The sequence below is a fragment of the Drosophila rhopaloa genome, unplaced genomic scaffold (genome assembly GCF_018152115.1).
Source record: "Drosophila rhopaloa isolate 14029-0021.01 unplaced genomic scaffold, ASM1815211v1 contig_115, whole genome shotgun sequence".
Taxonomy (NCBI): Eukaryota; Metazoa; Arthropoda; class Insecta; order Diptera; family Drosophilidae; genus Drosophila; species Drosophila rhopaloa.
The window spans coordinates 6,365,817-6,376,718 of record NW_025334990.1 but is presented as its reverse complement, the minus strand read 5'-3'; the positions used below and the strand labels follow the sequence as shown (position 1 = coordinate 6,376,718).

At 46.2% G+C, this 10,902-nt stretch overlaps 5 protein-coding genes across 5 annotated transcripts; 4 read left to right on the top strand and 1 right to left on the bottom strand.

The window, feature by feature from the left end:
- The first annotated feature begins 64 nt into the window (after positions 1–64).
- Positions 65–2,153, top strand: LOC108052217 (zinc finger protein 561). The gene is made up of 3 exons (XM_017134557.2): positions 65–704; positions 758–1,111; positions 1,168–2,153. The coding sequence occupies exons 1-3, from the start codon at positions 264–266 to the stop codon at positions 2,119–2,121; spliced, it is 1,749 nt and encodes a 582-aa protein (XP_016990046.2). The 5' UTR covers positions 65–263; the 3' UTR covers positions 2,122–2,153.
- A 221-nt stretch (positions 2,154–2,374) lies between these two features.
- LOC108052224 (zinc finger protein 287) lies at positions 2,375–4,542 on the top strand. Its single transcript, XM_017134571.2, has 4 exons — positions 2,375–2,794; positions 2,852–3,106; positions 3,166–3,528; positions 3,586–4,542. Exons 1-4 carry the CDS (start codon positions 2,498–2,500, stop codon positions 4,417–4,419), a joined length of 1,749 nt encoding a protein of 582 aa, XP_016990060.2. The 5' UTR covers positions 2,375–2,497; the 3' UTR covers positions 4,420–4,542.
- A 267-nt stretch (positions 4,543–4,809) lies between these two features.
- LOC108052222 (zinc finger protein 484) lies at positions 4,810–6,852 on the top strand. The gene is made up of 3 exons (XM_017134570.2): positions 4,810–5,282; positions 5,347–5,709; positions 5,765–6,852. The coding sequence occupies exons 1-3, from the start codon at positions 4,872–4,874 to the stop codon at positions 6,767–6,769; spliced, it is 1,779 nt and encodes a 592-aa protein (XP_016990059.2). The 5' UTR covers positions 4,810–4,871; the 3' UTR covers positions 6,770–6,852.
- Positions 6,853–7,319: 467 nt separating this feature from the next.
- On the top strand, positions 7,320–8,885 carry LOC108052220. Its single transcript, XM_017134568.2, has one exon. It carries the CDS (start codon positions 7,396–7,398, stop codon positions 8,710–8,712), a length of 1,317 nt encoding a protein of 438 aa, XP_016990057.2. The 5' UTR covers positions 7,320–7,395; the 3' UTR covers positions 8,713–8,885.
- On the bottom strand, positions 8,795–10,785 carry LOC108052221 (NSFL1 cofactor p47). The gene is made up of 5 exons (XM_017134569.2): positions 10,593–10,785; positions 10,287–10,501; positions 9,806–10,234; positions 9,138–9,482; positions 8,795–9,078 (listed from the first exon to the last, which is right to left on the bottom strand). The coding sequence occupies exons 1-5, from the start codon at positions 10,692–10,694 to the stop codon at positions 8,946–8,948; spliced, it is 1,224 nt and encodes a 407-aa protein (XP_016990058.2). The 5' UTR covers positions 10,695–10,785; the 3' UTR covers positions 8,795–8,945.
- Positions 10,786–10,902: the final 117 nt, after the last annotated feature.

The window sequence follows — 10,902 nt, the reverse complement described above, 5'->3', positions numbered from 1 at the left end:
ATAACGTATATTCCACCGGCTTAGATATAAAAGGTTGATTTTAAAATTTGTGTCTGTTTTATATTTAATCCATAAATAAACTCCACGTATATGAATTAATTTTAATTAACATAAACATAAATGTTATATTTCGGTAGAGAAGTTTAATTTTAGTTATCGCTGACACCCTTACAGCCCCCTCAACAACTATTTCTGACTACACCAATGGACCCCAATTGGACCGGACATAAACAAACGCCTTTTATTCTTGCCTTTAAATTAAAATGGAAACATGTGGCCTTATTTGCGTAAGCGGGGACTACGAGAAGTTCCTGATGCGCTGCTCCCAGTGTCCCACGGACGTGGAGTTGGCCCAGTGGCAGGAGTTTGTGTTGCACATCCGGAATGTGCACAGCAAAGTCTGGATCATTAAAGACGAGATGATCATTAAAGACGAGATGACAAAAATTGTGGATGAAGGGTCTGAAATATTAGAAGACGTAGTTGAATTGGAATCTAGGGAGACGGAGGTACAGGCAAAGGAAGCAGAATCACCCGAGGAAGCCAATATTGAATTCAAAATAGAGCCAATCGACTCGTCGATTTACGCGACAGAGGAGTTTATCTCTACGGATCCTTCTGATCACGAGGAATATGACCAGGAGGAAGAACCTAATGTGCCAACTGTGGAGGAAGCAAATGAAAAATCTGCGCCCACATACAAGGTACTGCAATAAATTATAAATGAGCTAAACTAATCTCCTTCTTGGTACTTTAGTTCCATCCTTCCTTTTTTCGTCGGGATCCTCGAACGGTGAAGTTTATTGAGATCTACAAAGCCTACCCGTGCCTCTGGAGTCCTGCCCACATCCAGTACAAGGAGCCCAGGGCATGGAAGGAAGCCCTCAAGCAGATGATTGCTGACTTGGAGACAAAAGTGTCCGTGTTCCTGAATGAGACCACCTTAAAGGTGGCAATCAAGAAGATACAAATGCAGTTCGACACCGTTCACAAGCGAGTGCTCTCTGGAAAACAAAAGTCGCAGTCATTGGCATTTGGTATCTATACCCTGTGCAGCTTCCTGAAGGCCAGCAGGGATGAGGAAGAGGCTAACAAAAACGAAAAGATCAAGGTAAGGATTTCATGTAGTTCTAATTGAATCAATTAAGAGCAATACCTTGCCCCCAGTTGGATTTTTCCAAAAAAAACAAGCTGACCACCGACCTGATAGAGATGTATGCCAATTTTCCGCAGCTGTATGACTCCACGCACAAGGAGTTCTCCAACATGAGCTCGCGGAAACAAGCCTATGAGAGTCTGGCTGCAGAAATCTCTGTGCCAAATGTGGACATCAACAGCGATGACATCTTCCGCGCCATCCATAATCTTCGCCAATGGTACTACAAGAGTACTAAGCATGCCATTAATGCTGGAAGTGGGGCGGAGAAGTTCTATATAGAGGTATGCCGGTTTATGCCCCCAAAGATGTTCAAGCAGCGCCTGGTCTGTGAGATCTGCAACCAGATCACCTCCTCGGATCACGTCCTGCAGTCGCATATCTTTAAAGCACACAACATCGGCGAGCTGCCGTTCAAGTGTACGCTGTGTGAACGGAGTTTTGTGGGACGTGGAGAGCTGGCGAATCACATTCAGCGGGTCCACATCGGTAAGACACATAAGTGCACCCACTGCGAGCGGACATTTGCTGTGATTTCGGATCTTCAGCTGCACATCCGTACTCATACGGGTCATAAGCCGTACGTCTGCGAGCATTGCGGCAAGGCCTTTCGACTCAGGTCCCAAATGAAGCTCCACGTTACGGCCATACACACCAAGATCAGGGCCTTCAAGTGCAGCATGTGTCCAAAAGATTTTGTGAAAAAGGTCGACCTTTCGGACCATATTAAAGGCCATCTAAATATCCGCGACAAAATCTGCACTGTGTGCGGCAAAGGATTCACCAGCTGCCATGCTCTGATCCGCCATCGGCAGATCCACGCCGAGGTGAAGAAGTTCGTGTGCAAACTGTGCGACTCCAGGTTCTCCCAATTCGTTGGCCTCAATACGCATATGAAGCGAACCCATAACATTGTCCGGCACAATTTACAAAAGACAAAAGAGTCGGTGGACGCCGAGCACTAAAAACGGTAGAATAAAAGTTTTAAACATTTTTTAAAAATAAATAGCGAGTGTTTTTTAAAATCGGAAAACAATCGTATGTATATATACAATAAGAACAATTTATTTAACGCTGTATTAAAAGCAAATGGTATTGAAATATTTTCCAGATATAAATAATATTATTTTGAATTACTATATTCATATAAATTGTTAAAAAAAAAAAATCCGATAAGTAGCGTTACTTTTTCCGATAGTCTATCCGATAGGCAACCACTTTTTGATAGCCGTGCTTTGCTGTCCAACACTGGCAGAAACGCACATCTCGTAAATAAATGCTGATTTCGACAAATTAAGGAATTTTCTGATCTGAGGTCAAAATAGAGCCGGTAAACTAAGCATGGAGGTGTGCGGCAGTGTGGTTACCAACTCCAAGTACGAACTTTTCCGGCTGAAGTGCATCTACTGCACGATTGAGAGCGAGCTAAAGGACTGGGAGCTGTTCATTATCCATGTCAGGACGGCCCACTTTTGCGAAGAGGAGGACTCTGGGCTCAGTGAAATAAAACATGACCCCAATGTGGAGAACTCTGCCGTAGAAGCCTCGGATCCCGCCATCGCCTTTGGTCCGGATGACTTATTCGAGGTGATCGAAAACACCAATACAGAGGATCAATGGCTGCAAGCTGATGACAATGTGAGTTTAACTGCCATGATATGTTCAAGTAACTGGGTTGTTTTTTGGGTTCTATAGGAAATTCTATACCTAGAAGACGGCACCACTTGGTCTGAGCCCACTGCCGATTTCAGTGAATACATGCCAGATTCATCAGAAGCGCCAACAGGAACTAAAACAGATATGGATGAATCCTCTCAGAATCAAATCCCCATGAACACAGACGACGATGATGTCGACTGCAGTGACTTTTATATGTCTGAGGATGACCTAGTCCCCCGAAAAAGAGCTGGACGACCGCCCAAACGAACGAGACCTGGGCAGGTTTTCAAGGTAAATATATACAACCATCTTCTGTCATGACTTGATTAAATCAAATGGCACTTTTTCAGTTTAAAGTTTCATTCACTCGAAGCAATCCCCGAGTGCTGCATTTAATACATGCCTACAAAGAGCATCCCTGCCTATGGAATCCCTCGGATGCACACTACAAAGACGAGCCAGCACAGAATATGGCCTACGAGTCAATAATTAATCGCATGGACGACAAGGCCAATGTGCTCTTAACCGTGGAAGAACTGAAGAAAACACTCGAGCAGCTACACGTCCAGTACACGCTGGCTTTAGAGACAAAACAAAAAGGAAAGCTCGTTGGCCTGGGGGCGCGCTATTTTGCCAAGTGCGAGTATCTTAGTGTGGCGCCCAGCATAACGCCCAAAGAGACTGAGGAGGACGATGATTTGATTGTAATTAAGGTAATATAAACGCTACTTTTCATTTGACTCATTTCTAAAGGAAGTTGCTCATTACAGCTAAACTTTAAAGAGGAGAACCTGGTCACAAGCTCTTTTATAGAGACCTATGCCAACTATCCCGGACTGTACAACCCTGAGCTATCTGAATTTGGATCGGTTGAGGCGCGCGCACATGCTTACAAAAAGATGGCTAAGGAATTCCAGCCGGTGGTGAAGGCCAACGAGACAGATGTGTACATTGCGGTTAACAAGCTGCGCCGCTGGCTATATGATGCCATGCGTCGTCTCAAGTCCAAAGAGCTGATCCAAAAGTGCAGCAAGCAGGAGGTGCAGTACCTGCGCATGTGCAGCTTCCTGCCCCCCAAGGGCTCGGAGACCACGGTGCTCTACTGCGACTACTGCGAGAAGCGCTTCCATGGCGACTATAATCTTCGGGTGCACATGTTCAAGGCGCACCAGGCGGGCGACCTGCCCTACCTCTGCTCTCTCTGTCCACGGCGCTTCGACCGGCAGGTGGACATGGACCGGCACAAGCTACGCTCACACTTTGAACGGAAGCTGAGGTGCCAGTACTGCGAAAAGAGCTTCGCCGTGGTTACCGACCTCAAGGTGCACACGCTGATCCACACGGGCGAGAGGCCTCACGTCTGCGACATCTGCGGTAAAACTTTCCGGCTCAAGCTGCTCCTGGACCACCACGTTAATGGTGTCCACCTTAACATACGGCCCTATAGCTGCAACATGTGCAACAAGACCTTTCGCAAAAAGTTTGAGCTGGCCAATCACATCAAGGGCCACTTGAATATCCGTGATAAGAAGTGCGAGTATTGCGACGCCTCATTCTATGATCATTCTTCGCTCTCCAGACATCGCCGCATTCATAGGAGTTGAGTTGCTTACTCCCTCAAAGCAACCTGCAATTCGTCTGTTTCTTATCCTTAGCTTCTGGTTTGATCAGTAAAATGTATCATTTATTATGATATACAATAAATAAATATAACTTATATTATTTAATTCTACTTTTTTATCTTAGTTGGAATTAACAAACTTCTCAGATTGAGCATATGTTCGTATGTAAAGCATGAAAAAAAACATTTTCAACAATCCTTAATACAATTTAATTATTTCAAATTGTACCTTTTGTTTAATGTAAATTAAATAAATAATTTATATAATCAACATATATGAAAAGTCATTTTTCAAACAAAATTTTACTGATACCAAAATCGATTTATCAGTTACATTTTCCCGAGCAATTTCCCAACACTAACTAGCAGGTGTTTATCGATACATGGCGTTGTTTTGCGTCTTTGCATCGTGTTCTTTTTGTTTGTAAGCAAATTATGGTGATTTGTGGAAATATTTTGGCCAAGGACAACTACGAGCACTTTGTTTTGACCTGTGTGCACAGAAATGAGTGCTACGTGGAGATGGAATTCGAGCGGTGGCGGGATTTTATCCTGCACATCAAGGAGCACCGGGAGACGCATTCAGAAGTGCAGGAGGAGATGCCTGCTTCCGCTTGCATCTCCTCCGACGAAAGCGATGTCGGAACATCTACAGCTAAGGTGTTCATAGTGGAGGAGCCTTCGGAAGATTGCCTAGCAGAGGACATGTTCGTGGACCTGCCCGCTTCCTCCGAGGATGAGAGCGTCGGCGAGGAGGAAGACGATGTGGACGTGGACTGCCCCTCAATGGCGGTTGACTGCGAACTCGGCACCAGCAATTCCACTTACTTCGCACCCTTATCTAAAGTAAGTCACTGTCTTAACCCGAAAAAAAACCAACAATTCAATCAGTAATCTTACATTTCGGCAGTTTAATCCCACTTTCTACCGACGGAGTCCACGAATCACCCAGTTCATCGAGCTGTACGAACAACAGACATGCCTTTGGGATCCGGCGGATGATTCGTACAAGAACAAGGAGAAACGCACAAATGCCTACGAGGAGTTGCTGGAGCAATTAAAGTCCACCGTGAACATCCATCTTACCACCTACAAGCTGAAGAAATGCATTGCAAGTCTACACGCCCAGTACGCGGCGATTACGCGACAGAAAAAAACACAGAAGCTGACCAAGGTGCCACTATATTACCACGGCAAGTACGATTTTTTGGCGGAGCGCGGAAGTCTGGAAGACATAGACAGCGATGAGGACGATGGCGATGGCAAGATAAAGGTGCGTACAGCTGTAAATAAGATCTAGATCAAAGCTTAATGTTTACCTTCGACAGCTGGTGTTTACCGAGGAGAATCGACTGACCACACTGTTTATCGAGCTGTATTCCAAATTCCCTCATCTTTACGATCCAGCGCACAAGCACTTCTCCAATTTGAGCGAACGTAAGTCATCGCTCATTGAGATCACAGATTTGTTGACTGCGGAGATTTCCCTGGGCCTGATCACCTACTACGATGTGTACGAAAGTATTCAGAGCATGCGCCAATGGTATTCGCGACGTATAAAAACCCTCACCGATGTGCAATCGGTAGGCCTCTCGCTGGCCGAGAAGCGGTACATCGACAGGTGCAAGAGCTTCATGCCCACTAAGACATTCCGCCAGAAGCTCAAATGTGAAGTTTGTGAGCACGCCTTCAGCACGGATCACGCCCTGCAGGCGCATCAATTCCGGGATCACAAGATGGGCGAGGGCGGCTGGTTTAGGTGCACGTTGTGCGAGCTGAATTTTGACCGAAGGTGCCACCTGCAGCAGCACATCCAGCGAGTACACATGAGCAAGGCATTCGTCTGCGACATCTGCAGTCGAAGCTTCGCTTTTGGCAACCAGCTGGCCTCCCACAAGCGATCTCACGACGAGAAGCACGTGGCCAAGCCGTATGTCTGCGAGTTTTGCGGAAAGTCGTTCAAGCAGAAAATTCAAATGACCACCCACGTGACTGCGGTACACACTAAAATCCGGGCCTTCAAGTGCGACTTGTGCCCCAAGGACTTCCTGACCAAGCGCGACCTTAAGGACCACGTGAAGGCGCACTTGAACATCCGCGACAAGGTGTGCGAGGTATGCCAGAAGGCGTTTACAAATGCTAACGCTCTGGTTAAACACCGGCACATCCACAAGGAGAAGACGCTGCAGTGCTCTCTGTGCACCACCCGTTTCTCGGAGAGGGTTAGTTTGGGCGTCCATATGCGGCGCACCCACAAGATCATCAAGAGCACTCTAAAGGTGGCGGAGCCGGCCAACGACGCCCTATTTGCACACACATTCCCTCAGCCATAAGTTGTTTCAAATAAATAAAAGACATTTACAACATGTATTATAAGTAGCTCTTAATATTAAAAACAATATGACTTTATGAACAAGAAACTGGTTTCACTGGGCATAGCCTCATAATTCAACTGAGTTAACAGACAACAAAAATTAAATTTTCAGCTGTGGAGGCCAAACTATTTATTGAATATTTACCTTCACAAGCCTAATAAAATAGAATTAAAAGATTTGTAAAAAATGTGTGTAATTAAAAAGAATAATAGAGAGTGTGGGATGGAATAAAGTGCATAAGGAATTAATTTCTTTTTATTATTATTTAAAGGGTTCTTTTTAAATCTCATTTAACGTGTATTTATGTTAATAACGTTTAAAATTGCTATGTTTAACCACATTTATCCTGAAATTAAAAAAAAAAACAATCAGGGATTCGAACTTATCAAGTCTACATAATTTATTGACTATTTATTGAGATAAAAAATTATAAATCATAACAAAATGATCCGATAGTTGCCAAACACTCCAAATATTTTTTCGGTACTTGGCAACACTGCAAATCAGCTGTTGCTGGCGGGATCCATTTAGGGAGTGTATTGTTTAATTGTTATTTTTTTACAACCGAAATAAATTAAACAAAAATGCGGAAATACCAGCAGCTAGTGCTGCTGCTCATCTCCTGCCTCAGCGTAGGCATCCTCCTGATGTACAAGACCGAGAACAACCGCCTGAAATATGTGCTCAAGTACGTGAACTTCTTCGGACGAAACGATGCCGCTGTTCTTCGACGCCTCGAGAATGGAACCAAGGAGGATGCGCCACAGGCGGTGCTGTGGCGCCCCCTTCCCGTGTGGCAGATGATCGGCGACTCCTTCCACGCCTACTCCGCCTACTGGATGCGCAACGAACTGGTGGCCGGCGGGGAAGCCCACGTTTTGGTCGTCGGGAAAAAAGGAGCCGTGGTGGATTTCCGATGCAGCCTAAACCTTTTAAGCGGGCGCAGCGTGCAGGGAAAGTTTCGCTTTCAGCGGGACTCTATCGAGAGCCTGGTGGATGACAAGTCGTCCAACTTTACCAGTTATCACTTCTTCTGCCAGGTGAGCCGAGATTTCGGTCAGCCTGGTAGTGTCTCCTTCACTGATATCACAACTACCAAGAGTCCAGTGAAGTTGCGTTTGCGGAACCTGAAACCAACTGACAAGAAAAGCAATTCCAATGTGCCCGCAGCTCCCTCTCGATTGCCGGCCACCGTCTGCGTGGATCTCGTGGGCTTTAATATGACCTCCAAGTTTGCTCGCACTGAGAACGCCCTGCTGCAATTTTTCCTTTTCCACCAGGCCATAGGAATTGAGAATTTTCTGGTCTACAATTACGATGAGCTTCCCGAGGAAGTGATTCACCTGCTGGACCGGACTAACATTAATCTTTACGGCCTGCCCTTCAACTTTCCTTTCCGGCAAACAAATGGCACGCTTTCACGGATTCGTCAATTGATTCACACAGACTGCCTGCTGCGGAATGTGAATCACGCCAGCTTCACCCTTCTACTCCGTCCCAATGAGCTCTTCTTTCCCAACTCCCGATTCTCTGTGGATCAGGCAAAGGGATCGGTGCAGCAGCAGCTACGTCACTTCTCCTCTGAAACCACTCGATTCGAACTAGCCACTATGTCCGTATGCTTTGATGAACGAAAGAAACTTTTGCCCGACAATGTTCAATACGATCCGGAGCGAAGATCTCCGTACAAAACATTGCTAAACCGCCTAGAACTCCCGCCTGCGCAGCTTTTGGCCAGTACGACCGAGGTGGAACTATCGTTGTCCACTGGATTCGTGCACCGCTACGTGGACTGCGAGCATGTGGGCAGCGATGGCCTACACGACTGGCGCAACGCGGTACGTGAGGACTTTATGGAGCACATTAACGTACTACGCAACGAGGTGGACCTACTCATCTAAGAAGATTAGTTTATACAGCCTTTAGTTTGAGATTTACATGTAGTTTTGAGAGATTACTTGACTGCCATAAAGTGAATACAAGTTAGCACACAATTTTGGTATATTGTATATATAGTAGACAATTATAGACATCGGATTCGGACGTATAGGTTCCCCGACTTCACCAAATCCAGTTTTATTTCATAGGTTGTTGCTCCCCGCGTTGGGAGCCTTTACGCGTATTTAACTTAAAGTTACTTCAGGCGCTGCATGAGAGCCGCATTCTTGAGGCCAGCCTTCTCGATGGTGGAATTGTCGTCGCTCAGTTCGCGAGTAGGAAACGAGGACACCAGGATGAAGTTACTGGTTGAGTACTGAGGGCGTGCCCTGCAAATCGAATTACATTAGAGTTAATCAGCATAAGATGTGCAAGATTAGCGACTTACGTTTGTATGAATCGACGTATGTCGGAGACGGTGTGCGTCAGATTAAACTGCGCAGCTAGACGCGAGCCATCCGCAAGACGAATTTGCAGCGTGGTAGACGGTGCTTCGGAATTTAAGTTTATAGCATCACGGGCGCTGGCCTCCTGGTTAGCTGCCTCGCCGGGCGACAGTGCCTCTGAAACTGTTGGCGCTTCGGTGATGACATTCGCCACTGGACTGCCCAGCTTCTGGCCGGAACCCTTAAATGTCTGAGGAGCTGCCTGGCGTTTAAAGTCTTCGTGACGGTGGTCCTCCACATCCACATTGACCATACGGCCCATTTCCAGCAGCTCTTGCGGAATTTCTCTAGAAAGGTAAAATTTTCGTTAAAAAGAGTTATTTAAAATAATATTTATATGTTAACTAATTTTCATATTGCAATATTGGTGAAAATATAAGTCATTCAAAAATAATATATCTAAAGAGGCATGCTTTTAAAGTTTAAAACAAAGTTAAAGAAAGCATATTGATTTTTCTGTTGGACCATCATCTCTGTTCTGAATACATATAATTAAATCTGATGAAAACGATATAGTTAAGTATATATAATTTACTAATTTTAAGGGATGCACTTGCATTCGTTGCTGATGTATTAACATAAGCTGCATTTGGGGGTGAATGACACTTACCCGCGCATGACAGTCTCTAGGAATTCCTTGTTCTGGGGATCGTCATAGTGACGGAGCTCGCCGCCGTCGATGGAGAATCCCTGACTCCAGAGTTTCAGAACCACCACCGGTTTATTTTCACTGGTTGATGGCGGTTTATTGGTGCCCACAGCGGTGTGGTCATTATCGGTCATGCCCAGCCTCATGCCTTGGCCCCAGACAGCACCGCCGGCTCCTCCACTGCCACTTCCGCTGCTGGTGGAGGGGCCCACCTCCGCGATGTTCTGCTCCTGCGCAGAACGCATCATGTCGGTGAGCTGTTCACGGAAATTCTTGCGCTTCGGCGGCCCTAGGACCTGTTGACCGGAGCGATCTGAGCCGCCGGCATAAAACGCCTGCTGGTCATCGTCGCTAGAGGGTTCCTTGGACATGTCGCTAAGGGTGGCGAATCTGGTGGGGAGAATGGGTTACTAAAGGAGTTTTGCAAGTTTGAAACACTCACTTTGGCTTAGCCTTGGACGCAGCCGGTGCAATGTCCACCGAAGCTGACGAAGAAGCGGTAGCAGCGTCCGCAGTTTTGGCGGCTCCCGCGGCGGGAGCTGCTGCACTTGCTCCACTACTCGAAGTAGGCTTTGGTTTTGGATTGTCCGCGTGGCCCACCGATTGCACAGGAACGGGCAAATCCGCCTGGGTGCTCCAGTAGTTGCCCAGAGCGTGCTGGAATCGAGATGTTCAACATAAAATCGAGTGCAATAGTACCGGATGCATTTGCTGCATCATTGTTGTCGCCGGTTCTGCGAAAGCTCACCTCTATGTCCCAGTCGCAGCTGGACAGGTAGAACCTGGCGACATTCTCGTCTGTTCCAGTAATCTCTATGAATTGTGCAATCAAATCGCCGCGCGCGGCCATTTTATCTGTGTCTTTTTAATATATTTTCTCAAGCAAATGATTGACAAAAAATTGTACACGCCAGTGTGACCACGTAAAAAAGCCCTACATTGTCTAGCCAGTGTGTACTTGCCGGTTTATGTGCTAAATGCCTAAAAATGGGCACCAGTGCTGGTGAACACGCTAATTCAGACCGTGCTGGTCACACTGTTGCCGGAATTCAAATTCA

What these genes read in the sequence shown, in the direction of transcription:
- LOC108052224 (XM_017134571.2), top strand. Translation starts at nt 2,498, where the DNA reads ATGGAGGTGTGCGGCAGTGTGGTTACCAACTCCAAGTACGAACTTTTC. An exon ending in GGCTGCAAGCTGATGACAAT is followed by an intron (nt 2,795 to 2,851) that starts GTGAGTTTAACT and finishes TGGGTTCTATAG; the next exon opens with GAAATTCTATACCTAGAAGA. An exon ending in GACCTGGGCAGGTTTTCAAG is followed by an intron (nt 3,107 to 3,165) that starts GTAAATATATAC and finishes GCACTTTTTCAG; the next exon opens with TTTAAAGTTTCATTCACTCG.
- LOC108052220 (XM_017134568.2), top strand. Translation starts at nt 7,396, where the DNA reads ATGCGGAAATACCAGCAGCTAGTGCTGCTGCTCATCTCCTGCCTCAGC.
- LOC108052222 (XM_017134570.2), top strand. Translation starts at nt 4,872, where the DNA reads ATGGTGATTTGTGGAAATATTTTGGCCAAGGACAACTACGAGCACTTT. An exon ending in ACTTCGCACCCTTATCTAAA is followed by an intron (nt 5,283 to 5,346) that starts GTAAGTCACTGT and finishes ACATTTCGGCAG; the next exon opens with TTTAATCCCACTTTCTACCG. An exon ending in ATGGCGATGGCAAGATAAAG is followed by an intron (nt 5,710 to 5,764) that starts GTGCGTACAGCT and finishes TACCTTCGACAG; the next exon opens with CTGGTGTTTACCGAGGAGAA.
- LOC108052217 (XM_017134557.2), top strand. Translation starts at nt 264, where the DNA reads ATGGAAACATGTGGCCTTATTTGCGTAAGCGGGGACTACGAGAAGTTC. An exon ending in AATCTGCGCCCACATACAAG is followed by an intron (nt 705 to 757) that starts GTACTGCAATAA and finishes TTGGTACTTTAG; the next exon opens with TTCCATCCTTCCTTTTTTCG. An exon ending in ACAAAAACGAAAAGATCAAG is followed by an intron (nt 1,112 to 1,167) that starts GTAAGGATTTCA and finishes CCTTGCCCCCAG; the next exon opens with TTGGATTTTTCCAAAAAAAA.
- LOC108052221 (XM_017134569.2), bottom strand. Translation starts at nt 10,694, where the DNA reads ATGGCCGCGCGCGGCGATTTGATTGCACAATTCATAGAGATTACTGGA. An exon ending in GCTGCGACTGGGACATAGAG is followed by an intron (nt 10,502 to 10,592) that starts GTGAGCTTTCGC and finishes TCTCGATTCCAG; the next exon opens with CACGCTCTGGGCAACTACTG. An exon ending in CTAGAGACTGTCATGCGCGG is followed by an intron (nt 9,483 to 9,805) that starts GTAAGTGTCATT and finishes TTACCTTTCTAG; the next exon opens with AGAAATTCCGCAAGAGCTGC.